General features: G+C 50.9%; 1 protein-coding gene across 1 annotated transcript; it reads right to left on the reverse strand.

The window, feature by feature from the left end:
* Window positions 1-444: 444 nt before the first annotated feature.
* Window positions 445-26069, reverse strand: LOC142290768 (uncharacterized). Its single transcript, XM_075334762.1, has 3 exons — window positions 26009-26069; window positions 8401-9464; window positions 445-2476 (listed from the first exon to the last, which is right to left on the reverse strand). The coding sequence occupies exons 2-3, from the start codon at window positions 9280-9282 to the stop codon at window positions 1343-1345; spliced, it is 2016 nt and encodes a 671-aa protein (XP_075190877.1). The 5' UTR covers window positions 9283-9464; window positions 26009-26069; the 3' UTR covers window positions 445-1342.
* Between the last annotated feature and the right edge of the window lie 367 nt (window positions 26070-26436).

The following is a 26436-nucleotide window of genomic DNA, read 5'->3' on the forward strand; positions in this document are numbered from 1 at the left end:
TTTAAAACCAGTCATATTTTCTATGCAGATCGGTAAAATTTCTCTGGCCTGTATGGAAGAATAGTATGCATGCTACTAACAAATGACTTATGATTTGGATGCAGACGGGGTTAAGGTAGATGCACAATTAGATTGCATCACTGTAAATTTATGACCGCCTTAACAAGGTCATACAGTGACGTCACTTCCTTGCATCTGATTGGCGGCAGCAGCCATTGGTATAGCGCACACAGCTGCTCTGCGCGGCACCGCAAATTATTTAATTGTAGTAAACTCCTGACGGCACCGGCTCCCGACAGAGAGCTGCGATGGTCACGGGGTCTGCGGGGTGTAACAAGCAGCCTCAAGGGCCGCATTCAAACCGCGTGTTTGAGACCTCTGCTCTATCACAACAAACAGCACAAATGTATAAACATCTGAACGAGAAGCATTTCTAGAGCTGAAACACAAGGAGCTACAACAAATAATCCCAATCTGCCGGTGATCACGTCTTACATTTATTACACAAGCCGTGCAGAAAGAAGGGATTTTTTTTTATGTTTTATGACTTTTATATTAAAAATATTTGTGTTTGTTCAATATTTTTTTTTACAAAACGTGAGAAACTTAATTTTAATTTTTTTCACTATTAACAAATCTGTACTATTGTGGATTATAACATGTGCAGGAGATTGTTGGGGAAGACTGTGGGTGACTAGTAACAGGGACTGTGTCAGGACCAATTCAAGGACTGTCTCAGGTCCGCTCCAGGGACTGTCTCATTACTGCTCCAGGGACTGTCTCATTACTGCTCCAGGGACTGTCTCATTACTGCTCCAGGGTCTGTCTCATTACTGCTCCCGGGACTGTCTCATTACTGCTCCCGGGACTGTCTCAGGATCACTCCAGGGATAGTCTTAGGGCTGCTCCTGAGACAGTCTTGGGACAGCTCCAGGGATTGCCTCAGGACCGCTCAAGGGACAAACTCAAGACAACTCCAGGGACAGTCTCAGGGCAGCTCGAGGGACTGTCTCGGGCCAGCTATTGGGACCAAGGACAGTTAGAGGGACTACATAAGGACAACTCTAGGGACCGTCAAGACAACTCCAAGGACTATCTCAGGACAACTCCAGGGACTGTCTAAGGACAGCTAAAGGGACTTTTGTTAGATCTTGAACGGTTGATCGGAGGGAGTAAACCTCCTGCCCTCCCCTCTGGCCCCTTCATTTTCGTTCTGAGATTGTCCTTCTCCTAATCTAGCCCCCTGTTATTAGTCCCAAAGGTGCAGCCCACCCACTCATCTCCATAGACAAGTGGGGCTCACCCTTATGGGCAGATCATATTTCTGAGAAGCTCTCGCTCCTTATTCCTTTTGTCGCATATCGTCAATCACTTTATGCCACTCCTTCACATCAGCGAGGAGTTTTTGAAGTTTCTCATCCTTGGTCGTATCATCAATGTCATCAAAAAGTGAAGTGCGCCGAGATTCTAAATAGTTTAAGATGGGAAGGGTGTCATTTAAAGACGCTGTGTCTCCCGGCTCAGAACTCGAGCTGGAGTCTGAGGGACAGGACTTGGTTTCCAGATGAGGAGAACTTGTATAAGCTTCAGAAGTTGGGTGAGGTTCTGGGGGTGCAGGAGATGATTGTGGACTTGTGGAGGAGAACACTTTGAGATTTAGGCTATTTCCATCCAAACATAAAGGTGGTAAATCCTGAGGATCCAGTGGGGAACAATCCTCTGAAGATGATAAGTGTGGCTGGAGAGGAGAACATGATGGACTGGACTTGGCTTTCACATTAGGAAGACTTGTATAATCTGCCAAAGTTGTGTGTTGTCCAGGGGGTGCAGGAGACGAGCATGAGTTCGTGGAGAACACTTGGAGATTTAGGCTGTTTGCATCAAAAAATAAAGGTTGTAACTCCTGAGGATCCAGCAGGGAAGAAGCCTCTAGAGATAAGTGCGGCTGGAGAGGAGAACCTGATGGACTGGACTTGGCTTCCAGATGAGGGGGAGTCATATAATCTCCATAAATTGGATATTGTCCCAGGGGTGTAGGAGACGAACATGAACTCGTGGAGGAAAACACTTTGAGATTTAGGCTACTTGCATAAAGTAAAGGTTGTGACTCCTGAAGAACCGGCGGGGAAGAAGCCTCTGAAGATGACAAGTGCGGCTGGAGAGGAGAACCTGATGGACTGGACTTGGCTTCCAGATGAGGAGGACTTGTATAATCTCCAAGTGCAGGAGACAAGTATGGAGTTGGGGAGGACTCTTTGAGATCTGGGTTGTTTACATATGGGAATAAAGGTGACGATTCGTGAGCCTTAAGCGGAGAAGCCTCTAAAGATGATAAGTGCGGCCGGAGAGGAGAACAGACGGGGACGCTTTTTGGTTCAGAATCACTTTGCCGAATTTTCTTTCTAGACGTTTCCTCGTTGTCGATGGAGAATAATTTTCTTTTGCTCGGTCCTTCTGATTGTTCCCAGAAAGAGATCTGGAGAAGAAGAAGTAACAAAATTCAGTTATCGCAGAAGAACATCAACCCTGATTCTATATGTGTAACATCGGATACGTACAACGCAAAGAAGAATGATGAACCCTAAAGCTGGGACAACCCGCGAGTATAGATGTGAGGCCAAAACAGAAGGGAGGATACAAAAGGTAGAATATAAAGGGAATAATTATTTCATTTTTGCTTCAGTTTTTTCCTCTCCTTTGCCGTACGAGGGCTTTTTTTTTCTTTGCAGGACGAGTTCTACCTTGAATGACGACATTCAAAAACTAAAAAAAAAAAATCCAAGTGCCATAAAATGGTGAAAAAATATGAAATGCCACCATTGTGTTTTGGGGTTTTGGCCTTACCGTGTTCATTGTGCGGTACCAGGTCAGCACCATTACTGCGACAAAAAAGTCATTTTTGAAAGTAGTGAAAAAAATATGTAAATTTATAAAAAATAATAATAATAAAAAAATATAATGTTTGTTCTTCGTCATCGTTTTCTTGGATGCAACATTGGACTGGCCCACCAGGACATCGGATAATGCTCCGGTGGGCTCATGTCCTCGGTGGGCACCTGAGCTGGACATTATTAAAGGGGCTGTCCAATGTGTACGGAAAACTGTGCATTGAGTGAGGCTGGATCCGCTAGTCAGGTTCTGGCAGGGAGTCTGCATTTCGCGCATTTGGCCGACATTCCCGATGCAGACACTGACGAATCCTCGCAACATACAGTGTGTGCACTGGGAGGATTCACACACACACAGCAACTGCAGAGTTGTCATTATACAGTGTGTCCACACATATCCTGTCCACCGCCATTAACTTGAGAATGGCAGCAGCTATAGGCATAGAAGTGGTGTCTAGGTATAGTAAAGTAGCCACCTATAGCGCCACCTGGTGGAAAACAACGGAGTTAGCATTTTTATTTCGAAAACGGAACGAAATAGAGAAAAAAGTGAATTACAAAGTTGTAGGGCATCATCAATTCAATGCGAATCGACAACTTGCATACAGAAATGCGCATGGCTACTTTACTATACCTAGACACCACTTCTATGCCTATAGCTGCTGCCGTTCTCAAGGTAATGGCGGTGGACAGGATATGGGTGGACACACTGTAGACTGGCCAACGCCTTTAACATTATTACAGGATAGGGAACATTATTACATAAAGGGGCCCAGGATGAGGGACAGAATTACTCTATGGGGGCCAGAATGGTGGTATTTGGGGACATATTTACCCTAGGGGCCAATTAGGGGACATTATTACTCCTCTCATGTTTGCTGCTTTTATTGTGTGTCATTTGTTTGCAGTAACATGTTTAATGAAGTTAAATTAAGTCACCGAAAAAGTAGCGAAAACGCACGGTTGCATTTTTGCAGCGTTTTTGCACACTCCTTGCTTTCGAATGGTGAAAAACCGCTGCAAAAATGCTGAAAAAAATTGACATGCCGCAGTTTTCAAAAACGCAGCAGTTTTTGAATTCAGTAATTCTGAAATCTCATAGATTTTAATGGTACTGTAACCCCCCCCCCACTTAATGTGTAATAAAAAAAAAGCATTAAAAAACCCCCAAAAAAACCCACAAAGTTTGAATATAGCCTTTCTGTGCAGGAGCACAATGTCGTTTTTTCTCTTTATCTTATGCAGTATAGTTTGAAGTTCAAAAAAGTGGGGAATGTGTCCTAGAAGCGATCGGCCATAGATGTGTGTGTGTGAGTTTCTGCAGAGATACAGTAAGTCCTGGCTGAAAGATATGAGAGCAAAAATTAATGACTCGATTAATTAATGAATTAATCTCGTTCCGTTTTCGAGATAAAAATGCTAACTCCGTTGTTTTCCACCAGGTGGCGCTATAGGGGGTTTCATTGCGTAGCGCATGGCTACTTTACTATACCTAGACACCACTTCTATGCCTATAGCTGCCGCCGTTCTCAAGTTAATGGCGGTGGATAAGATATGGGTGGACACATTGTATACAGAGCTCTTGTGTATGTCACCAGTGATCCCTGTATTACCTGAATATGATACCCTAAACTATATACAGAGCTTCTGTGTATGTCACCAGTAATCACTGTATTACCTGTACATTGACACTATATACAGAGCTCCTGTATATAATGTCACTGATGATCTCTGCATTACCTTTACACTATATACAGAGCTCTTGTGTATCATCTGTCACTGGTAATCCATGCACTACCTGAACACCATACTATATACAGAGCTCCTGTGTATAAGGTCACCAGTAATCACTGTATTCTCTGTACATGGACACGATAAACAAAGCTCCTGTGTATAATGTCACAGATGATCACTGTATTAGCAGTACACTATATACTAACTACAGAGCTCCTGTGTGTAATGTCACTAGTGAACACTGTATTACCTGTACATTATGCACCATATACTATATACAGAACTGTTGTTTACAATATATCCAGTGATCTCTGTATTATTAATGGGGGGATCATTTGGATATTCAATTTGTTTTACTTTTATATTTTAGTCTACTAATGGCATTGGGGTATATACCTAGAATGGCATTCATTCATGTATGAAGCTCGCCATGCTCTGGGCTTTGCAGGAGAACAAAGATGAAAGTTACTGGGACCTACAGCTGCCATCATGACCCATTGGTTCTACATGAGATCGTGTCCAAGATGGGAGGTGATAAAAGTCGGTTCATGCACACACTGGCGATCGCACTGTCGCTGATTGGCAGCAGCATTTAAATAGTTAAACAGCAGTGTTCGGAGCAAACTCTGGTCGCTGCCATTAAAAGGAAGATGCTGGCTGTGTATCAACCCCAGCGTCTCCCAGGTTCGGTGTCTGCACAGCTCTTGAGATGTAGGGTTGTTCCCATGTGCTGTGTGCAGATTTTCCATGGTGAAAACTTTTTAAAAAAATCCTCTGTTGATTTGTGAAAAATAAGAATGCAGCGACACCTGACACACTGCGGAGAGCAAATCCTGAGCGTCGGCCGAAGTATGAGCGGGATATTGTCTGAATCGTGTGCAGGATATTGCTTATAGTCTCGTATTCTCTTTTGCTACAAAAAAATGCAGGAATTTAAATTTTCCGTCTCCGCACCTTAGAAACGAACCCTGAGGGTGAATATGTGAGATTTCTGCGGCTGAACATCGATTCTACACATCTGAGCGGGATTGTGTCGGAGGCAGCACGTGGACATCAACAGTCCGCACACGTGTGATTCCCGCCACACGGTGCACAAAAATACACGGAATCATTACATCACCTGAAGATACAGAAAGTAGGAGATGTCCGCTGCCAAATACAGAGCTGATCGGTGACATCGGATGAACCAGGCGGAGGCACAAGAGAACCAGAGCATATGACCAGCACCATTATCGGATCATATCACCCGGCACGGTCGCACACTCTTCGGACAGGAGCATGTCAGCTGCATGTATTTCTATGCAGCTGACATGCTCCTGTCCAAAGACAGTGCGGCCGCGCCGGGTGATGCGATCCGATAATCGTGCGGTTCATACGCTTGTGTGAGCACACCCGTCCTCTGCCTGCCAGTGTTTTCCTTAATTGACAGTTTGGACCATTAATATTATGGCTGTGCTGATGGTGTGAACTGTAACCTCTATCTTGCTGCTTCAGAGCGCTGCTTACAAGTTGCATAGCAAAGAGCTTGTAAGTGCTGCCCTCCTTCACTAGGAAACTGACCTCGCTAATAGTTTGCAGCACTTATCCATAACCTAAGTAATGAGTGTGACGACATGGACTCTCATGGGTTAAAGTTTCTTAAAATTCAGCCAGACAGCATGATTGTTTATAGACGGGGGAGAAGTCCCTCATTGTTTTTACAAGACCCTTGTTGACTCAATGTAATTGTGTTGGCCACTGAAAGCCAGACGTATTGTTCTCCAGACTTTTCCAGTAACCATTGTATTGTAGTTGTGTATTGCTAATGTGATTACCTTAGTAGCCATTGTTGAGTCTGTGACTTGCAGACTCCATGTAGATATCTTCAGTCTTTCTGTAGACATCATTTGGATGAACATTGTCCATACAGCTTGAGATTCATCCAATGGGAGAGGCGATCTTGTCCAACCAATCGATGAGGACGCAGTGTATCCAAGTGGAAGGCTGTGGCTATAAAAAGGGACTTCTTTAAGCCACCAGGTTGATGGATGCTGATGGATCCAGTCTAAGCTCTTTGGAGCTGACTAGAGGATCAGGATATCTTATGGCTTCAATTTAGGGACTCCGGTTCCGGTTGGAGACCATATCCACAGCCTAGGGATTTCGACTCCGGCTGCCAGGATTGTAACATCATATCAGGACTACCTAAGGAGGACACTCAGGTTGGGACAATCCGGTCACCTGGCTACAGACTTTACAGACCTCACACAGCTTCCTAAATCTGGCGCTATTCCTATCTCGGTGGGTGCCCGCCAAAAGCGGGGTGCTGCTGGATTGGAGTAAGCGGCTCTGGAAGCTCTGAGGCACAGACATTCTAAATCCCTGGTGAGCAGCGGAAGGGTGAGACTCTGTTGCCTGTTACATTTGTGTGTTTTGCTGGTTATGTGTTATGTGCCGTTAATTGTTTGGGGATCCAATAAAGTCTAATTATTGTGGTTCCCTCACCCAGTGTTGTCTGAGTAGTGTTACGCCCACGGTTAAGGAGGCCGGAGTTCAGTTGGGATGAGCCCTGAGCCACGCTGTCTTTCTAAAGGCGGCGGGTTTTAGTGGATGAGAGCACCCACTGAGCCCCGTGTCTCCACAATGAGCAACAAACAATAAAATTCTTGAGGAAAAAAAAATTGCAAAATTGACCAATTTTACAAGCACTTTGCAATGTTACCTATTAAAACTCCTACAAATAGCCCTTTTAATCTTACTGCATTTTTGTCTATTTTTTGTAAACTTTCTATTTATTTTCAGAGTTTGGTTTTCCTATTAACAGATTTTTACTTTATAAATCTATTTTTACGCTATAATGAAACGCTCTATTTGCTCATGTTGTTCCCTTTTTACTAGTGCACATAAACGTGCCCCGGGTCGTTGAGTCATCCTTCAGGTGTAGCCTAAAAGGCGTTTGTGATTGTGGGATATTGTAGGTCATGTTCCATTTTGTGTGGGTTCAGGTTTTGGACGTGGTGGTCTGCCTATTCGATGTATTGTTTATCCTGTCTGCAGGGTTATAACTCCTTGAAGTGCTTCTGTCCCTAGGTTTGGGGGAGGGGGCCTGGGATCCACCTAAACTCTCTGCTTACCTGCGGGATTAGGGATTGAGTCTGGCTGAGCAGGAGAAGAGAGCAGCAGTCTGTTTGAGAACTTGAAGAGAGAAGGACGAAGATTGATCCTCTGGGCTGAAGATGCGGCTCCTCAGCGAGACCTGGACATTTATGTGCTTACTGGACTATATTCGTGTTTCTGGACTATTTTGTACCCTTTGTATGGTGGATTATGTTATGGACCGTTTCATTTGCTTGGAATAAATATTCTTGGATTGCTCGCTCATCTCTCGCTCTGTTCATTGTGTGATATGGGAGAAGGACCCCGTCACAGCATTATTTCTGCATGTTTTCTGAGGCCTCAGGGAGTGCAAAAATGAGACCCGACATCCCAAAAGCTGGACAAAATGGGAAACCATGACTGTCAACGTTGTCAGAGGAGGAATGTGAAGATATGTGGGGGCGGTTTTCAGACAACTCACGGTATGAAAACCATTTATGGATTCATCTTCACACATATTTTAGAATTTCCATTTGGCTGTGAAAATACGAGCCAAATCCCAAACAGGCGGCATCTGAGCTGCACACACAAATCCAATGGTGACAGCAGCTCGATGGTTGTATCATGACCCAATTTAGAGGTGATGTCGAAAGGCAACTCCGCGTTCTTCATGTGGCGAGACCGGTGGAATTTTGTCACTTACCTGCTGCTCTTCCTTGGTAGGTGTTGAGGATGGACGCTCATTGGAGGGCCTCCAGTCTTCATCGCACAATGTCACAACAGTTGCCCTGGATTCTGATCTGCGGTTTTGATGTTGCAGAAATGAGGATCTCCGCAGCGATACGCAGCCCAGGTCGTCGTGTCTTCCTTCATTATTTCTGCTCTTTTTTTCCATCTTCACCTGTGAATCTGTGGGGACAATTTTTTGTTTTGTTTCCTCAAATGTCAATCTTACGACCTGTATCTGAGAGTCGAGGACCTCCGATTTCTTGACTTTTACCTCTGCCTTACACTTTTCACCTCTTATTTCAGCTTTCTTGCCTTCAGGCAGCAAATACATGACGTTTTTGCTCATGTACAGAGCGGCGGCTTCCATCTTGATCATTGCCTGTTGGTTAACATTGAGCGAGTCACTTAAGGCTCGTAATTCGCTCTTGACGTTCAGCGGTTCCTGGTTGTAGGTTTGGGACAGTTGTAATATGGTGAGTGCGATGTCTTTGAAACATTTCACGGGAACCAGATAAGTCTTTTGTTCTTCCTTGGCCCTTGTGGCTGCGATTCTCTTAGATGACCTTCTAATAGTTAGTTGACTCGTGTTACTGGATGTCACTTGGAGATTTTTGGCCGCTGCTTTGATCGACGTCTTCCTTTTTTTGTGGTTACTCGGAAACTTTTGCTTAACAATCGGTGACACAACTATGACATAAGAAGCCTTGTTGTTGCCGCCCAGGCGGGATATTCTCTGCTGCACTGAGGAGGACAACATTGACACCGGGACTCTTCTCACTTCTGCTTTTTCAGGTATCTGAATGTAGTAACCAAAAACTTCAGGCTCAGGTGGAAGATTATGAGAAGCTGCTGCCATGTTTTTGTAGGGTTCCTTAGTCAGCAATGGTTCAAGATCCCCATCAGTTCACAACTTTAGATGTTGGCCTGCTACGACATCGATATCCAGTAGATCCAAATCATGTTTGTCTAATGGGGGCATGAGGTCCACACTCATGAGGTCCACACTCATAAGGTCCACACGGAGCCGACAATTTACACCTGAAAGACAACAGAAATGAAAAATACTAACAAAATGTGACACTGCAATGCAGGAAGGAGAACGCTAGATATGGATGATGTGAAGTTTACACCGGGGGGGGTCCATGAGCCGGATCTCTGACCGATACCAAACTAAGGAAGCAGAGGCTCTTTATAAAAGACCCAAAACATCGATTGTCTACAAGTGGCAATGATTTCAATAAGTCCCATTTGTGCAGATACAGTGAGATCGAATCAGTCACTTTATTAAGCCTCAAAGTCTTTCTTCAGATTTACAAAACTGAATGTCCGATAGGTCAAAGCCTGATCCGGGACTGTGAAAAAGGCAGAGAACAAACTAGTGTCAGACGTCTTTGTAATTTGCAGCCTCTTCTACCTGCTCCAGAGTCCTCTGTCCCCTTCTTATCACCCATGTCCTCTCCTGACTCCTCTGTCCTCTACAGTATAGACTTCTCTATTCCTTCCAGCTACTTCCTTCCAGATCCCTATCCCTCCAGACTCCTCTGTGCCTTTCTTCTCTCCCCTGTCCTCTCCAGACCTCTGTCCTCTCCTGACTCCTCTGTCCTCTCCAGAACCAACTGTCCTCTTAAGACTACTCTGTCCCTCTTCAAACCCCTCTGTCCCCTCCAGACTTCTCTGTTCCCTTCTGACCCATGTGTTAGTTTACTTCCTGTGATTGTGATCCTCATCTTGCCTCACCTTTATGTTTCTGTCACTGTCATCTCTCTACTTTTGGAGACTAGTGACTTATTCAGGGTTGTTGTCCCTCATTACCATCTGGGACTCTACATTCAAATGTGGTTTCAGTGGTTTCAGCTGCAGCTGCTTTGTAGCCATGCCCCTTCAGGTTTAAGTAGGTGTTACCCAGCAATCCTTGCTGAAGATACAAATCCATTTGTTCTCTGGATGCCTTGGTGGAAGGTCCTGTGAAGGTTTGTTCCTGCATTTGGACTTTATCCTTTGTTGTTTTACCCAGTTCATCTTTCCTTTCCCTGTGTGAATTAGTGCAGCTGTGGGGTTAGCGTCTCCTACTTGCCAACACACTAGCCAGGGCTACTATAGGGTTTTCTTAGGGTCTCAGTTTCCTGTTCGACAATGGTTGACGAGACTGTATAGGGCCTGGCTAGGAGATTAGGGACAACTGCAGGTGAGTGCAGGAGGTGTCCCATCTACCCCTCTCACTAGAACTAGGGCGCAACGTTGTTATTGTGTCCCCAGTATGCTCCCTTACGTGTTATATTGTTTGTTGTATTTTTGTTGTGCGTCAGACGCCCGCAGGTCTGAACACGCCCGCCACGCTTGTCACACCCGGCAGCCTGGCAGTTTCTGGATTTGTACCATCTTGCATGCCCTGAGACATAAACATTAGATAGTTGGGCGGTCGTCGTCCTCCTCCTCCCGGTGTGCTGCCTTATATACAATGTGGATGTGCACATTTAACCAAACTGAAGGAGAAAGATTGGAAAAGTCTATAAAAAGGTTTTTGGTTTAAATTATGCGGGAAAAAAAAAAAAAAAAAAGACAAATCTGTAATAAGTTTTGTGCTATAATTTTTCACTATTCAAGATGTTTTCTGTCAGTGAATGAGGACATTCTCATCTACATTTAGAAACTGTAATTCATGCACCACATGGAGAAAAGTATGTACCCCCTGCCCCCCCACATCCACCTCCGGGGGCTTCTCTGTCGTTGATCTAAATCCATAGACATTAATATGGAGTCATCCACTTCATAGATATAACGGCTCCCGCTCTTCCGGGAAGGATTTCTACAAGATTTTGGAGGCGTCTGTGGTAATTTTTGCCCCTTCATCCCGAACAGCATTGGTGAGGTCAGACTTGATGTTGGGAGAGGCCGGGCTCACAATCTCCATTATAGGATGGGGTTGGGGTCTGGGCTCGGAGCTGCTGTCGTGTTCTCCCCTCCATGTCTGTGTGGACCTTGCGCACTGGGCAGAGCACTGGGCAGAGTCATGGGGAACAGAGAAGGGTCTTCCGCAAACCGTTCCCACGAAGCTAAAGATACAATTGACCACAATGGCTTGTACTGAAGATTAGGATGTCCCTTCATTGGAGATAAGAAGCTGCGGCCGCCCCCTGATAATGGCCCGGAGCATCATCCTCCTCCACCATCCATGGGCACAATGTAGTCAGGGGGTAACTTCCTCCATCACCAGACTTAGACTTCTCCATCAGACGCAGATATCAGGGTCTGTGTCTCTACATTATGCTGCTCTCAGATTACATAGCAGAAAGTCTCTGCTCCATATACACTGAGCGGTGACTGGACCAGCGCCGGTGACGCCCGTGACTGGAAGTCAGAAACTGATGAGGAAAATGAAGTTAACTTCCTCCCGGCAGCGGGGCTCTATCAAGCTGCAGATTAACCCCATATCTACAGATGTATAGCATTTTTCCACAACAGTTCTCGTTAAGCCATACGGCCCAATACCTTTCTCAATGGAGTGTAGTCAGTGCTTAAATAAAATGTGGCAAAGTAGTGGACTGGATAAGGAGGTATGTGGGGCGGGAAAGAGAGGGTATGTAAGGAGGGAATTTGGAGCCATAGGCCTGTCGGCCATATTATTACCATAGGAAGAATTCAGGCTGGAAGGAGCAGGTCCGGGCCAGGATCACTTAGGATGGCTGTAGAGCCTGTTATTCTTGGTGCCAGGAGGAGGAAAGGGCTGTGTGTTCTCCTCAATGTGGCTGCCCTGACAAACAAGAGATCCAACACGATGAAGACCAAGCCTGGTGTCTCAGCAACGGAGGAAAGGCACTCAGTCTGGAGGCCGCACGCGTTCTCAGGGAGTGTCATAACAAAGGCCAGACGCACAGGATAATATTATACCGCCAGCCAGTGTGTCCTAAGATAAGGGCCTCCAGCACACAGGGCTACAGGAGAAGTCAAGGTCTCAGGCAGCAGCTATGGAGGAGGTCAGGGCCTGATAAAGAGACATCACATGTTGAGACCAAGAGCGAGAATGTGGAAAGAAGCCAACGGGAACAAACTGAGCCAGAAGAGATCATGGAAGGATGGAAAGAATGACTCGGGGATACGGGAAGAAACTGAGCCAGAGGAGACCACAGAAAGAATACACAAAGCATGTCTACAAGAACGACTCAAGGATACGGGAAGAAACTGAACCAGAAGAGACCACGAAAGGATGGAAAGAATGGCTCTGGGATACGGGAAGAAACTGAGCTAGAAGAGATCACGGAAAGATGGAAAGAATACACAAAGCATGTCTACATGAACGACTCAGGGATATGGGACGAAACTGAGCTAGAAGAGATCACGGAAAGATGGAAAGAATACACGAAGCATCTCTACAAGAACGACTCAGGAATACGTGAAGAAACTGAGACTGGAAAAGATAGAGAACCAAACGTCTTAAAAGAAGAGGCCGTTCCTGGGATAAAGCTTCTGTCAAAAAACAAAGCGCATGGATATGACAATTTTCCAATAGAGCTAATCGTGATGGATGAGCACTTGGGTAGAGACAGCTGGATGCTGCGCTGGGACAAGGAAATGGACGTGTTCCTGATGGGATTTGCAAATGTGCAAAGACCGCTTCAGGGCGGGAGGCATCCCCGCCTGTGTCCTGGACAGGGGATTGACCCACACGTAGCACAGGGGAAGAGGCAGTGGGGTCACCTGCAGACAATTATTGTGGACGCAGGAATGTCTGTCTGCCATTTCATCCTTCTTCTCTGCTCGATTTCTAAAACTGGACAAAACACAATTCATTATCTTTCCTCCTCCTCACTCAACTTCCCCAACAGACCTATTTATCAAAAGTCAATGGCTGCTCACTCTCCCCAGTCTCACAAGCTCTGTGCCTGAGGGTGACTCAATACTGCCCTCTCCTTCAAGTGACACATCCAAGTCCTCGTCTTCACCTCCTGCCACATTCAAGTCAAAAATATTTCCCGAATTCATACATTCCTTTCCCATGAAGCTGCAAAAACACTAGTCCATGCCCTTATTGTCTCCTACCTTGACTACTGCAATCCCCTGCTCTGTGGCCTCCCATCTAACAGTCTTACATCTCTACAATCTATTCTAAACTCTGCTGCCTGACTAATCCTCCTGTCTCCCGCTATGACCCATGACCTCCCTTCTCTGCCAATCCCTTCATTGGCTTCCCATTGTCCAAAAACTCCAATGCAAAACCCTACCCATGACATACAAGCCATCCACAACCTGTCTCCTCCCTACATCTGCGACCTAGTCTCCCGGTACTTATCTGCACGTAACCTCCAATCCTCACAAGATCTCCTTCTCTACTCCCCTCCTCTTCCTACAATCGCGTAGAAGATTTCACCCGTGCATCCCCCATAGTCTGGAACTCTCTACCCCAGCATATAATACTCTCACCTACCTTAAAAAGCTTCAAAAGGAACCTGAAGACCCACCTCTTCTGACAAGCCTACAACCTGCCGTAACCCGCAGTCTGATACAGCGCTGCACGACCATTTCTGCCCTCCCCTACTGTATTCTCACCCATCGCTTGTAGACTGTGAGCCCTAACGGGCAGGGTCATCTCTCCTCCTGTATCGTCATCCATCCCTTGTAGACTGTGATCCTGATCCCTCGCGGGCATAGTCCTCTCTCCTCCTGTATCCTCACCCATCCCTTGTAGACTGTGAATACTTCCTTGTAGAAGGAATCAAAATTGCTGCATGAATCATCAACAATCTTAAATACGTAGAACATACAACACTGATAGCAACAAGCATAGATGGAATTAAGGATTATTACGGAAATTCAAACTCAATACAAAGAAGGCACAGATACTGACTCCTGTGAGGTACGACCGGGACACATCTGAGATGGATGGCGACGAACTGGAAGTTGTAAAGGACTTTAACCTCCTCAGGTCAATGATCACTCAAGATGCACCGACCACATCGGAAGTCAACAGAATAGCTATGGGCAAATTAACAATGAAGTCACTAGACAAGGTCCTCAAGGAGAGGAACATTTCACTGATGATGAAGACACGGCTCGTATATAGTCTGGTCTCGGCTTGTACATTGTCTGGTCTTTTTTGTAGCTACATAAGGATGAGAAACCTTGACGATAAAAGGAACAATACAGAAGAATCAACACCTTCAAAATGTGGTGCTGGAGAAGGATGTTATCAATACCATGGATGGCAAGAAGAACAAATCAATCAATTCTGGAACAAATCAAGCCAGACATGTCACTCGAAGCAAGGATCACAAAAGCTACGACTTGCCTACTTTGGAAACATCATATGAAGAGAGCAATCACTGGAGAACAACATCATGATTGGAAGAATAGAAGGAACAAGGCGAAGAGGAAGACCAACAACCCGATGGCTTGATACTATCAAGATACCGGTAGAAAAGACCCTGCTGGACCTAATTAGGCAGAGAAGACCCTGGTGGACTTAACAACCAGGCTTGCACAAGATCGATCTTCCTACAGAGTGTTCATTCATCAAGTTGCCATGGCTGTTAAAAGATAAAAAACAGGAGATCAGGCGGGACAATCAGGACAGAGTGTATACATTAACACAAGAGGCTGTGGAACCAGAAGTTAAGAATAAACAACGGCAGGGTGGTGCAGTTCCAGCTGCTTTGGATTAGTCTTTAGCAGATCAAACAAGTTTATGCACCATGGACAATGGCATTTTGGAGCATCGCATGAGGGAAATCTCACAACAGTCTGAGAATAGGTCTTATCGGTTGTCTATGGTCAGGTGGACAACCGCGGTAGATAGAAGTGGAGTTTGATGCGGGTCCGGTGACATTGCCGCACTCACAACCCCATGGACTGGACTCCAGGAGCAGTCTCGTCTTCTGATTTTTCTCTTGCAGGCTCCAGATATGGGAATAGTAAGAAGGCTCAGAGGAGGAGTGTCAGGTATGACGATCACGGAACGGGCACAGATCGAAGATACCGAGAAGGTTACCATGAAATGCCAGCCGAATATACTCACTTCAGCCTCTTCACCAGAAAGAATCCCACCAAAGCAACACAGGGGTACACAGAGACACAGTAGAGGCTGTTCCAGATCAGCCGGTGACAGGAGTCCGGCACAGTCCTATGTGGCTTACCATTCAGTTTCCTGAACAGGTGCAACCTGAAGAGCCATCTGGTTCAATACAGACTATACAGGGTCGTCCGGATGGTGATGACGCACACAACACAAAACAATTTTAAATGAGTTGGAAAAGGAACTTGCGTTTACTACCCGGCAATTATCAACTCTCCCATCCCGTGGGTTTGTCTGGTTCACGAGGTTTAGTTTTTAGAAATTCATTTTTTTGTGGGCTAGATGGCGCTTGATGGTTTTGCAGCGAGTTTTGGGACACTGTGGTGTAGAGGCTTTTGGCCTTCACAGTTGACCGGCTCGTGTTTGTCTAAGAATATGTCGCTGCAGAGCTTTGACCGATAATAGCAGTGGTAGAGCTGAGGGGGATGAACAGATGAGGAATAGAAGAATTTGCTTCTGCACGGACAATAGCGCGATATTTGTGGTGGTCAACTCTCAATCTGCATCACCTCCAGTTTTGGCTTTATTGAGACGATTGATGTTTCAATGTCTCCAAATTAATATCTGGTTTAAAGCCAAATATGTTCCCGGCGAAAACATTGTGGCTGACGCTTTATCCTGTTCATAGATGCAGGCCTTCAGATTTTCATCTGTTGGCCGCAGTGGTGGGTGACACATGCCCCACTTCCTTGTGGACATTAGTAGAAAGGAACTTATTGATCTAACATGGAATTTGGACTCGGGAGTGACCGGGCGCAGTCACTCTGAAGCATGGAGTGAGCGGCTATGGTATGCGGGACGGGCCATACCTTGGTATGCGGGACGGGCCATACCTGAAGACTCGGCATCATTGCTATCAGTACCTTAGACTATTTCACAAGATTGAGATGTACGGGTGCGTCAGCGAGTACAGTGGTTACATGTTAAGACGTCTGGCCTTTTTCTTAAAATTACACAAGAGGACCGATGTGACCAAAATATTTAGTTAGGCAGAGGATTTGTGTGAGGTCAGACCGGCGGTTTTGGCAGAGGTACATGGCTATCGATGAATGAGGTAAAGACGGAGTTTTGTCCAGAGAGGATGGCGAGGGAACATCTGATGTGAAGGCTTCTTCTCTTGCATAAAGTAAAGGCGTTTGGTGGATGGAAATAGGATTGTTCTAAAAGTTACCACAGATTTGGTGATCAAAAGGCATCATGCATAAGTGTGTATACACCGTGTGCAGAATTATTAGGCAAATGAGTATTATGATGACATAAGTTTTATACATGTCGTCCTACTCCAAGCTGTATAGGCTGAGAGCCAACTACCCATGAAATCCGGTGCTGTGCACCTCTGTAATGAGGAGGGGTGCGGTGTAATGACATCAACACCCTATATAAGGGGTGCTTCATTATTAGGCAACTTCCTTTCCTTTGGCAAAATGGGTCAGAAGAGAGATGTGACGGGCTCTGAAAAGTTCATATTGTGAGAGGTCTTGCAGAGGGACGCAGCAGTCTTGAAATTGCCAAACTTTTGAAGTGTGATCACCGAACAATCAAGCGTTTCATGGCAAATAGCCAAGAAGCGTGCTGGGCAAAAAAGGCGCAAAATAACTGCCCATGAATTGAGGAAAATCAAGCGTGAAGCTGCCAAGATGCCATTTGCCACCAGTTTGGCCATATTTCAGAGCTGCAAACTTACTGGAGTATCAAAAAGCACAAGGTGTGCCACTCAGGGACAGGCCAAGGTAAGGAAGGCTGAAAACCACCACCTCTGACCAAGAAACATGAGATAAAACCTCAAGACTGGGCCAAGAAATATCTGAAGACTGATTCTTCACAGGTTTTATGGACTGATGAGATGAGAGTGACTCTTGATGGGCCGGATGGATGGGCCAGAGGCTGGATCAGTAAAGGGCAGAGACCTCCACTCCGACTCAGACGCCAGCAAGGTGGAGGTGGGCACTGGTATGGGCTGGGATCAGCAAAGATCAACTTGTGGGACCTTTTCGGGTTGAGGATGGAGTGAAGCTCAACTCCTATATATTTGGTTTTTATTAAGTTGCCTAATAATTCTGCACAGTAATAGTTACCTGCACAAACATATATCCTCCTAAGAAGCCAAATCTAAAAAACCCACTCCAACTTGCCAAAAATATTAAGCTTTGATATTTATGAGTCTTTTGGGGTGATTGAGAACATAGTTGTTGATCAATAATAAAAAAAAAATCCTCTAAAATACAACTTGCCTAATAATTCTGCACACGGTGTAGATACAGCTGTGGTAATTCACGGTTGTTGGTCTTAGTTCTGTAGTATATATCATTTTTAATTTCAGGTTGCAGTCAGTCGAGAGCGGTTTTTAAAGTAGGATACTCAGCTTTTTCTGGTCAGAAGTTAGAGCTGGTGAGCGTCCTGGCCGGAGTAGTGTGACGAGCCACAGTGTACGGACAGGAGCTAGAGGAGAGCGTCCTGGCGGGAGTAGTGTGACGAGCCACAGTGTATGGGCAGGAGCTAGAGGAGAGCGTCCTGGCGGGAGTAGTGTGACGAGCCACAGTGTACGGACAGGAGCTAGAGGAGAGCGTCCTGGCGGGAGTAGTGTGACGAGCCACAGTGTACGGACAGGAGCTAGAGGAGAGCGTCCTGGCGGGAGTAGTGTGACGGGCCACAGTGTATGGACAGGAGCTAGAGGAGAGCGTCCTGGCGGGAGTAGTGTGACGAGCCACAGTGTATGGACAGGAGCTAGAGGAGAGCGTCCTGGCGGGAGTAGTGTGACGAGCCACAGTGTATGGACAGGAGCTAGAGGAGAGCGTCCTGGCCGGAGTAGTGTGACGAGCCACAGTGTAGGGACAGGAGCTAGAGGAGAGCGTCCTGGCGGGAGTAGTGTGACGAGCCACAGTGTACGGACAGGAGCTAGAGGAGAGCGTCCTGGCGGGAGTAGTGTGACGAGCCACAGTGTACGGACAGGAGCTAGAGAAGAGCGTCCTGGCGGGAGTAGTGTGACGGGCCACAGTGTATGGACAGGAGCTAGAGGAGAGCATGCTGGCGGGAGTAGTGTGACGAGCCACAGTGTATGGACAGGAGCTAGAGGAGAGCGTCCTGGCCGGAGTAGTGTGACGAGCCACAGTGTATGGACAGGAGCTAGAGGAGAGCGTCCTGGCCGGAGTAGTGTGACGAGCCACAGTGTATGGACAGGAGCTAGAGGAGAGCGTCCTGGCCGGAGTAGTGTGACAAGCCACAGTGTATGGACAGGAGCTAGAGGAGAGCGTCCTGGCCGGAGTAGTGTGACGAGCCACAGTGTATGGACAGGAGCTAGAGGAGAGCGTCCTGGCCGGAGTAGTGTGACGGGCCACAGTGTATGGACAGGAGCTAGAGGAGAGCGTCCTGGCCGGAGTAGTGTGACGGGCCACAGTGTATGGACAGGAGCTAGAGGAGAGCGTCCTGGCGGGAGTAGTGTGTACGGGCCACAGTGTATGGACAGGAGCTAGAGGAGAGCGTCCTGGCGGGAGTAGTGTGACGAGCCACAGTGTATGGACAGGAGCTAGAGGAGAGCGTTGGATACAAGGTCTCTGACCATCGGGCAATGTATACACGCAGGCGGGAATTATATATCTTAAGTGAAAGTGGGAAATTTGTTGGCATTAATTATACAAGACATTTTACAATTTCAGGACCTTTTTGAGACAGAATTGGTGGGAAACAAGAAGGTGGTCGGGGGTTGAAAGATTGCTGAATGCTCGGATATACAGGCACGTACCAACTATGGGCGGCGTTATAGAGGCGCGGGGAATGGGAGGGGATAATACACCTTACTATGGGGAGATGGGGTGCACTGGAGCGAGATTGGGGCCGATATATTCCTTTCAGGTTTACAAGACGCTCTTGAGAAAGCTTTGATTCTTTCGGGTGGGGTTGGTCGGAATACAATGTAGGTTCCATTCCGGGCTCGCGGTTAGTTGCAAGGCTCGATGCGGCCTTTGGGGGTTTTATACACTGTGAAAGTAAACAACAAATCAATTCTGGAACAAATGAGGCCAGACATGTGAGGTGAAACAAGGATCACGCATCTACACATCATATGAAGAGCAATCACTAGAGAAGGACATCATGGAACAAGGAGAAGAGAAAGACCAGCAACCTGATGGCTTGATACTATCAAGATACTGGTGGAGAAGACCCTGGCGGAGCTGTCTAAGCGGGGAAGACCCTGGCGGAGCTGTCTAAGCGGGGAAGACCCTGGCGGACCCATCTAAGCGGGGAAGACCCTGGCGGACCCATCTAGGCTGCACAAGATTGACCTTGCTACAGAGCGTTCATTCATCAAGTTGCCATGACTCGAGATTGAAGTGAAGGCCGTTAAAAGGAAGAGGAAAATTAAGAGAAAGGGGCTTGTACGGAGTTAATGTTTTATATTTGGGTATTAATAAAGCTGTGTCCGGCCCGGTGTGACGCACGGTAACAGGTCAGTGCGCTTTCCTTAATGGTTGGAAATTTGGCAGACCCCATGCAAAGAAGGGGGTTTGTGTGTCCCCCTCCTTTGGTGCCCGTGATCAGGGTTCACAGGGTTTTGGATGCTCGGTGTTTTCGCTGAGCCCCATATGCTCCATTGTACAGTACACGTACAGCGGATGGATTTATAGAAATCTCCGGCGTAAACGGGCCTGCGGCATGCAGCATAAACGGACCCGCGGCGTAAACGGACCTGCGGCGTAAACTGACCCGCGGCGTAAACTGACCCGCGGAGTAAACTGACCCGCGGCGTAAACTGACCCGCGGAGTAAACTGACCCGCGGCGTAAACTGACCCGCGGCGTAAACTGACCCGCGGCGTAAACGGACCCGCGGCGTAAACGGACCCGCGGAGTAAACGGACCTGCGGAGAAAACGGACCTGCGGCGTAAACGGACCTGCGGAGTAAACGGACCTGCGGCGTGACTTCCCGAACAGCACAATGTGAATGTAGCTGTGGAAACGCGAGTGTCCTCATGGAGAGAACAGAGAAAGTCCTCAGCTGCCCGAACCCTGATCGTGCGCACTGGCGCTGCGGTCTCCTGCGGACAGCGCTCGCATCTCCACATGAGGGAGGACGCTGCGTCCAGAACACAGCGAGGCCGGATCGTGCGCACTGACACTGTAATCAGCTGCACTCATCTCGCTGCTGCTTTGTTACAATGTATCAGTCTGGACTTTGGCTTATTTACAGTTACAGAACACAGCCCCAGCCTGTCCTCCATAGTGTGCGGCCCCCCTCTCCCGGGGATTATAGTGTGCGGCCCCCCCTCTCCCGGGGATTATAGTGTGCGGCCCCCCTCTCCCGGGGATTATAATGTGCGGCCCCCCTCTCCCGGGGATTATAATGTGCGGCCCCCCTCTCCCGGGGATTATAATGTGCGGCCCCCCTCTCCCGGGGATTATAATGTGCGGCCCCCCTCTCCCGGGGATTATAATGTGCGGCCCCCCTTCAGTCTCCCGGGGATCGTAGTGTGCGGCCCCCTTCAGTCTCCCGGGGATTGTAGTGTGCGGCCCCCTTCAGTGTCCCGGGGATTATAGTGTGCGGCCCCCTTCAGTGTCCCGGGGATTATAGTGTGCGGGCCCCTTCAGTGTCCCGGGGATTATAATGTGCGGCCCCCCCTTCAGTCTCCCGGGGATTATAGTGTGCGGCCTCCTTCAGTCTCCCGGGGATTATAGTGTGAGGCCCCCTTCAGTCCCCCGGGGATTATAGTGTGCGGCCCCTCCTCTCCCGGGGATTATAGTGTGCGGCCCCCCCTCTCCCGGGGATTGTGTGCGGCCCCCCCTCTCCCAGGGATTATAGTGTGCGCCCCCCCTCTCCCAGGGATTATAGTGTGCAGCCCCCCCCCCCCTCTCCCGGGGATTATACTGTGCAGCCCCCCCTCCCCGGGGATAATAGTGTGCAGCCCCCCCCCCCCCTCTCCCGGGGATTATAGTGTGCGCCCCCCCCCCCCCCCTCTCCCGGGGATAATAGTGTGCAGCCCCCCCCCCGGGGATAATAGTGTGCAGCCCCCCCCCCCTGTCCCGGGGATAATAGTGTGCAGCCCCCCCCCCCTGTCCCGGGGATAATAGTGTGCAGCCCCCCCCCCCCTCTCCCGGGGATAATAGTGTTCAGCCCCCCCCTCTCCCGGGGATAATAGTGTGCAGCCCCCCCCTCTCCCGGGGATAATAGTGTGCAGCCCCCCCCTCTCCCCGGGGATAATAGTGTGCAGCCCCCCCCCCCTCCCCGGGGATAATAGTGTGCAGCCCTCCCCCCCCCTCTCCCGGGGATAATAGTGTGCAGCCCTCCCCCCCTCTCCCGGGGATAATAGTGTTCAGCCCCCCCCCCCCCCCCCCCTCTCCCGGGGATAATAGTGTTCAGCCCCCCCCTCTCCCGGGGATAATAGTGTTCAGCCCCCCCCCTCTCCCGGGGATAATAGTGTGCAGCCCCCCCCTCTCCCGGGGATAATAGTGTGCAGCCCCCCCCTCTCCCCGGGGATAATAGTGTGCAGCCCCCCCCCCCCTCCCCGGGGATAATAGTGTGCAGCCCTCCCCCCCCCCCTCTCCCGGGGATAATAGTGTGCAGCCCTCCCCCCCCTCTCCCGGGGATAATAGTGTTCAGCCCCCCCCCTCTCCCGGGGATAATAGTGTGCAGCCCCCCCCTCTCCCGGGGATAATAGTGTGCAGCCCCCCCCCCCCCTCTCCCGAAGATAATAGTGTGCAGCCCCCTCCCCCCCCTCTCCCGGGGATAATAGTGTGCAGCCCTCCCCCCCCTCTCCCGGGGATAATAGTGTGCAGCCCCCCCCTCTCCTGGGGATAATAGTGTGCAGCCCCCCCCCCCCCCTCTCCCCGGGGATTATAGTGTGCGGCCCCCCCCTCTCCCGGGGATTATAGTGTGCGGCCCCCCTCTCCCGGTGATTATAGTGTGCGGCCCCCCCCTCTCCCGGGGATTATAGTGTGCGGGCCCCCCCCTCTCCCGGGGATTATAGTGTGCGGGCCCCCCCCTCTCCCGGGGATTATAGTGGGCGGCCCCCCCTCTCCCGGGGATTATAATGTGCGCCCCCCCCCCTCTCCCGGGGATTATAATGTGCGGCCCCCCCCTCTCCCGGGGATTATAATGTGCGGCCCCCCCCTCTCCCGGGGATTATAATGTGCGGCCCCCCCCCTCTCCCGAGGATTATAATGTGCGGCCCCCCCTCTCCCGGGGATTATAGTGTGCGGCCCCCCTCAGTCTCCCGGGGATTATAGTGTGCGGCCCCCCTCAGTCTCCCGGGGATTATAGTGTGCGGCCCCCCCCCCTCTCCCGGGGATTATAATGTGCGGCCCCCCCCTCTCCCGAGGATTATAATGTGCGGCCCCCCTCTCCCGGGGATTATAGTGTGCGGCCCCCCCCCTCTCCCGGGGATTATAGTGTGCGGCCCCCCCCTCTCCCGGGGATTATAGTGGGCGGCCCCCCCCTCTCCCGGGGATTATAGTGGGCGGCCCCCCCCTCTCCCGGGGATTATAATGTGCGCCCCCCCCCCCCTCTCCCGGGGATTATAATGTGCGGCCCCCCCCTCTCCCGGGGATTATAGTGTGCGGCCCCCCTCAGTCTCCCGGGGATTATAGTGTGCGGCCCCCCTCAGTCTCCCGGGGATTATAGTGTGCAGCCCCCCCTCTCCCGGGGATTATAGTGTGCAGCCCCCCTCTCCCGGGGATTATAGTGTGCGGCCCCCCCTCTCCCGGGGATTATAGTGTGCGGCCCCCCCTCTCCCGGGGATTATAGTGTGCAGCCCCCCCTCTCCCGGGGATTATAGTGTGCGGCCCCCCTCTCCCGGGGATTATAGTGTGCGGCCCCCCCTCTCCCGGGGATTATAGTGTGCAGCCCCCCCTCTCCCGGGGATTATAATGTGCAGCCCCCCCCTCTCCCGGGGATTATAATGTGCAGCCCCCCCTCTCCCGGGGATTATAATGTGCAGCCCCCCCCTCTCCCGGGGATTATAATGTGCAGCCCCCCCTCTCCCGGGGATTATAATGTGCAGCCCCCCCTCTCCCGGGGATTATAATGTGCAGCCCCCCCTCTCCCGGGGATTATAATGTGCAGCCCCCCCTCTCCCGGGGATTATAATGTGCAGCCCCCCCTCTCCCGGGGATTATAGTGTGCAGCCCCCCCTCTCCCGGGGATTATAGTGTGCGGCCCCCCTCTCCCGGGGATTATAGTGTGCGGCCCCCCCTCTCCCGGGGATTATAGTGTGCGGCCCCCCTCTCCCGGGGATTATAGTGTGCGGCCCCCCTCTCCCGGGGATTATAGTGTGCGGCCCCCCTCTCCCGGGGATTATAATGTGCGGCCCCCCTCTCCCGGGGATTATAGTGTGCGGCCCCCCTCTCCCGGGGATTATAGTGTGCGGCCCCCCCTCTCCCGGGGATTATAGTGTGCGGCCCCCCTCTCCCGGGGATTATAGTGTGCAGCCCCCCCTCTCCCGGGGATTATAGTGTGCGGCCCCCCTCTCCCGGGGATTATAGTGTGCAGCCCCCCCTCTCCCGGGGATTATAGTGTGCAGCCCCCCCTCTCCCGGGGATTATAGTGTGCAGCCCCCCCTCTCCCGGGGATTATAGTGTGCAGCCCCCCCTCTCCCGGGGATTATAGTGTGCGGCCCCCCCTCTCCCGGGGATTATAGTGTGCGGCCCCCCCTCTCCCGGGGATTATAGTGTGCGGCCCCCCCTCTCCCGGGGATTATAGTGTGCGGCCCCCCCTCTCCCGGGGATTATAGTGTGCGGCCCCCCCTCTCCCGGGGATTATAGTGTGCGGCCCCCCCTCTCCCGGGGATTATAGTGTGCGGCCCCCCTCTCCCGGGGATTATAGTGTGCGGCCCCCCTCTCCCGGGGATTATAGTGTGCGGCCCCCTCTCCCGGGGATTATAGTGTGCGGCCCCCCCTCTCCCGGGGATTATAGTGTGCGGCCCCCCCTCTCCCGGGGATTATAGTGTGCGGCCCCCCTCTCCCGGGGATTATAGTGTGCGGCCCCCCCTCTCCCGGGGATTATAGTGTGCAGCCCCCCTCTCCCGGGGATTATAGTGTGCGGCCCCCCTCTCCCGGGGATTATAGTGTGCGGCCCCCCTCTCCCGGGGATTATAGTGTGCGGCCCCCCTCTCCCGGGGATTATAGTGTGCGGCCCCCCCTCTCCCGGGGATTATAGTGTGCAGCCCCCCTCTCCCGGGGATTATAGTGTGCGGCCCCCCCTCTCCCGGGGATTATAGTGTGCGGCCCCCCTCTCCCGGGGATTATAGTGTGCGGCCCCCCTCTCCCGGGGATTATAGTGTGCGGCCCCCCTCTCCCGGGGATTATAGTGTGCAGCCCCCCTCTCCCGGGGATTATAGTGTGCGGCCCCCCCTCTCCCGGGGATTATAGTGTGCGGCCCCCCTCTCCCGGGGATTATAGTGTGCAGCCCCCCCTCTCCCGGGGATTATAGTGTGCGGCCCCCCTCTCCCGGGGATTATAGTGTGCAGCCCCCCCTCTCCCGGGGATTATAGTGTGCAGCCCCCCCTCTCCCGGGGATTATAGTGTGCAGCCCCCCCTCTCCCGGGGATTATAGTGTGCAGCCCCCCCTCTCCCGGGGATTATAGTGTGCGGCCCCCCCTCTCCCGGGGATTATAGTGTGCGGCCCCCCCTCTCCCGGGGATTATAGTGTGCGGCCCCCCCTCTCCCGGGGATTATAGTGTGCGGCCCCCCTCTCCCGGGGATTATAGTGTGCGGCCCCCCCTCTCCCGGGGATTATAGTGTGCGGCCCCCCCTCTCCCGGGGATTATAGTGTGCGGCCCCCCTCTCCCGGGGATTATAGTGTGCGGCCCCCCCTCTCCCGGGGATTATAGTGTGCGGCCCCCTCTCCCGGGGATTATAGTGTGCGGCCCCCCCTCTCCCGGGGATTATAGTGTGCGGCCCCCCTCTCCCGGGGATTATAGTGTGCGGCCCCCCTCTCCCGGGGATTATAGTGTGCGGCCCCCCTCTCCCGGGGATTATAGTGTGCGGCCCCCCCTCTCCCGGGGATTATAGTGTGCAGCCCCCCTCTCCCGGGGATTATAGTGTGCGGCCCCCCTCTCCCGGGGATTATAGTGTGCGGCCCCCCTCTCCCGGGGATTATAGTGTGCGGCCCCCCTCTCCCGGGGATTATAGTGTGCGGCCCCCCCTCTCCCGGGGATTATAGTGTGCAGCCCCCCTCTCCCGGGGATTATAGTGTGCGGCCCCCCTCTCCCGGGGATTATAGTGTGCGGCCCCCCTCTCCCGGGGATTATAGTGTGCGGCCCCCCTCTCCCGGGGATTATAGTGTGCGGCCCCCCTCTCCCGGGGATTATAGTGTGCAGCCCCCCTCTCCCGGGGATTATAGTGTGCGGCCCCCCTCTCCCGGGGATTATAGTGTGCGGCCCCCCCTCTCCCGGGGATTATAGTGTGCGGCCCCCCCTCTCCCGGGGATTATAGTGTGCGGCCCCCCCTCTCCCGGGGATTATAGTGTGCGGCCCCCCCTCTCCCGGGGATTATAGTGTGCGGCCCCCCTCAGTCTCCCGGTTACTTACAGCCACTTCTCCGCTCAGCCCCAGTCTCTGTGAAACCGAAAACAAAACTCGTCTGATGACTCCTCCCACAGCAGAGACCACGCCTCCAGTGACGTCACACACTAGGGGAAGGGGCGGCCCCGAGACTGCTCCGAGGCCCGGGATCCACTGCCCCGAGGAGAGAGGAGCAGCACATAATAACTCTGCACCGGCGGGCAAAGTCACTCCAGATGAGATCCACACTGCCCCGAGGAGAGAGGAGCAGCACATAATAACTGCACCGGCGGGCAAAGTGACTCCAGATGAGATCCACACTGCCCCGAGGAGAGAGGAGCAGCACATAATAACTCTGCACCGGCGGGCAAAGTCACTCCAGATGAGATCCACACTGCCCCGAGGAGAGAGGAGCAGCACATAATAACTCTGCACCGGCGGGCAAAGCCACTCCA

Source organism: Anomaloglossus baeobatrachus, chromosome 2 (genome assembly GCF_048569485.1).
Source record: "Anomaloglossus baeobatrachus isolate aAnoBae1 chromosome 2, aAnoBae1.hap1, whole genome shotgun sequence".
NCBI lineage: Eukaryota > Metazoa > Chordata > Amphibia > Anura > Aromobatidae > Anomaloglossus > Anomaloglossus baeobatrachus.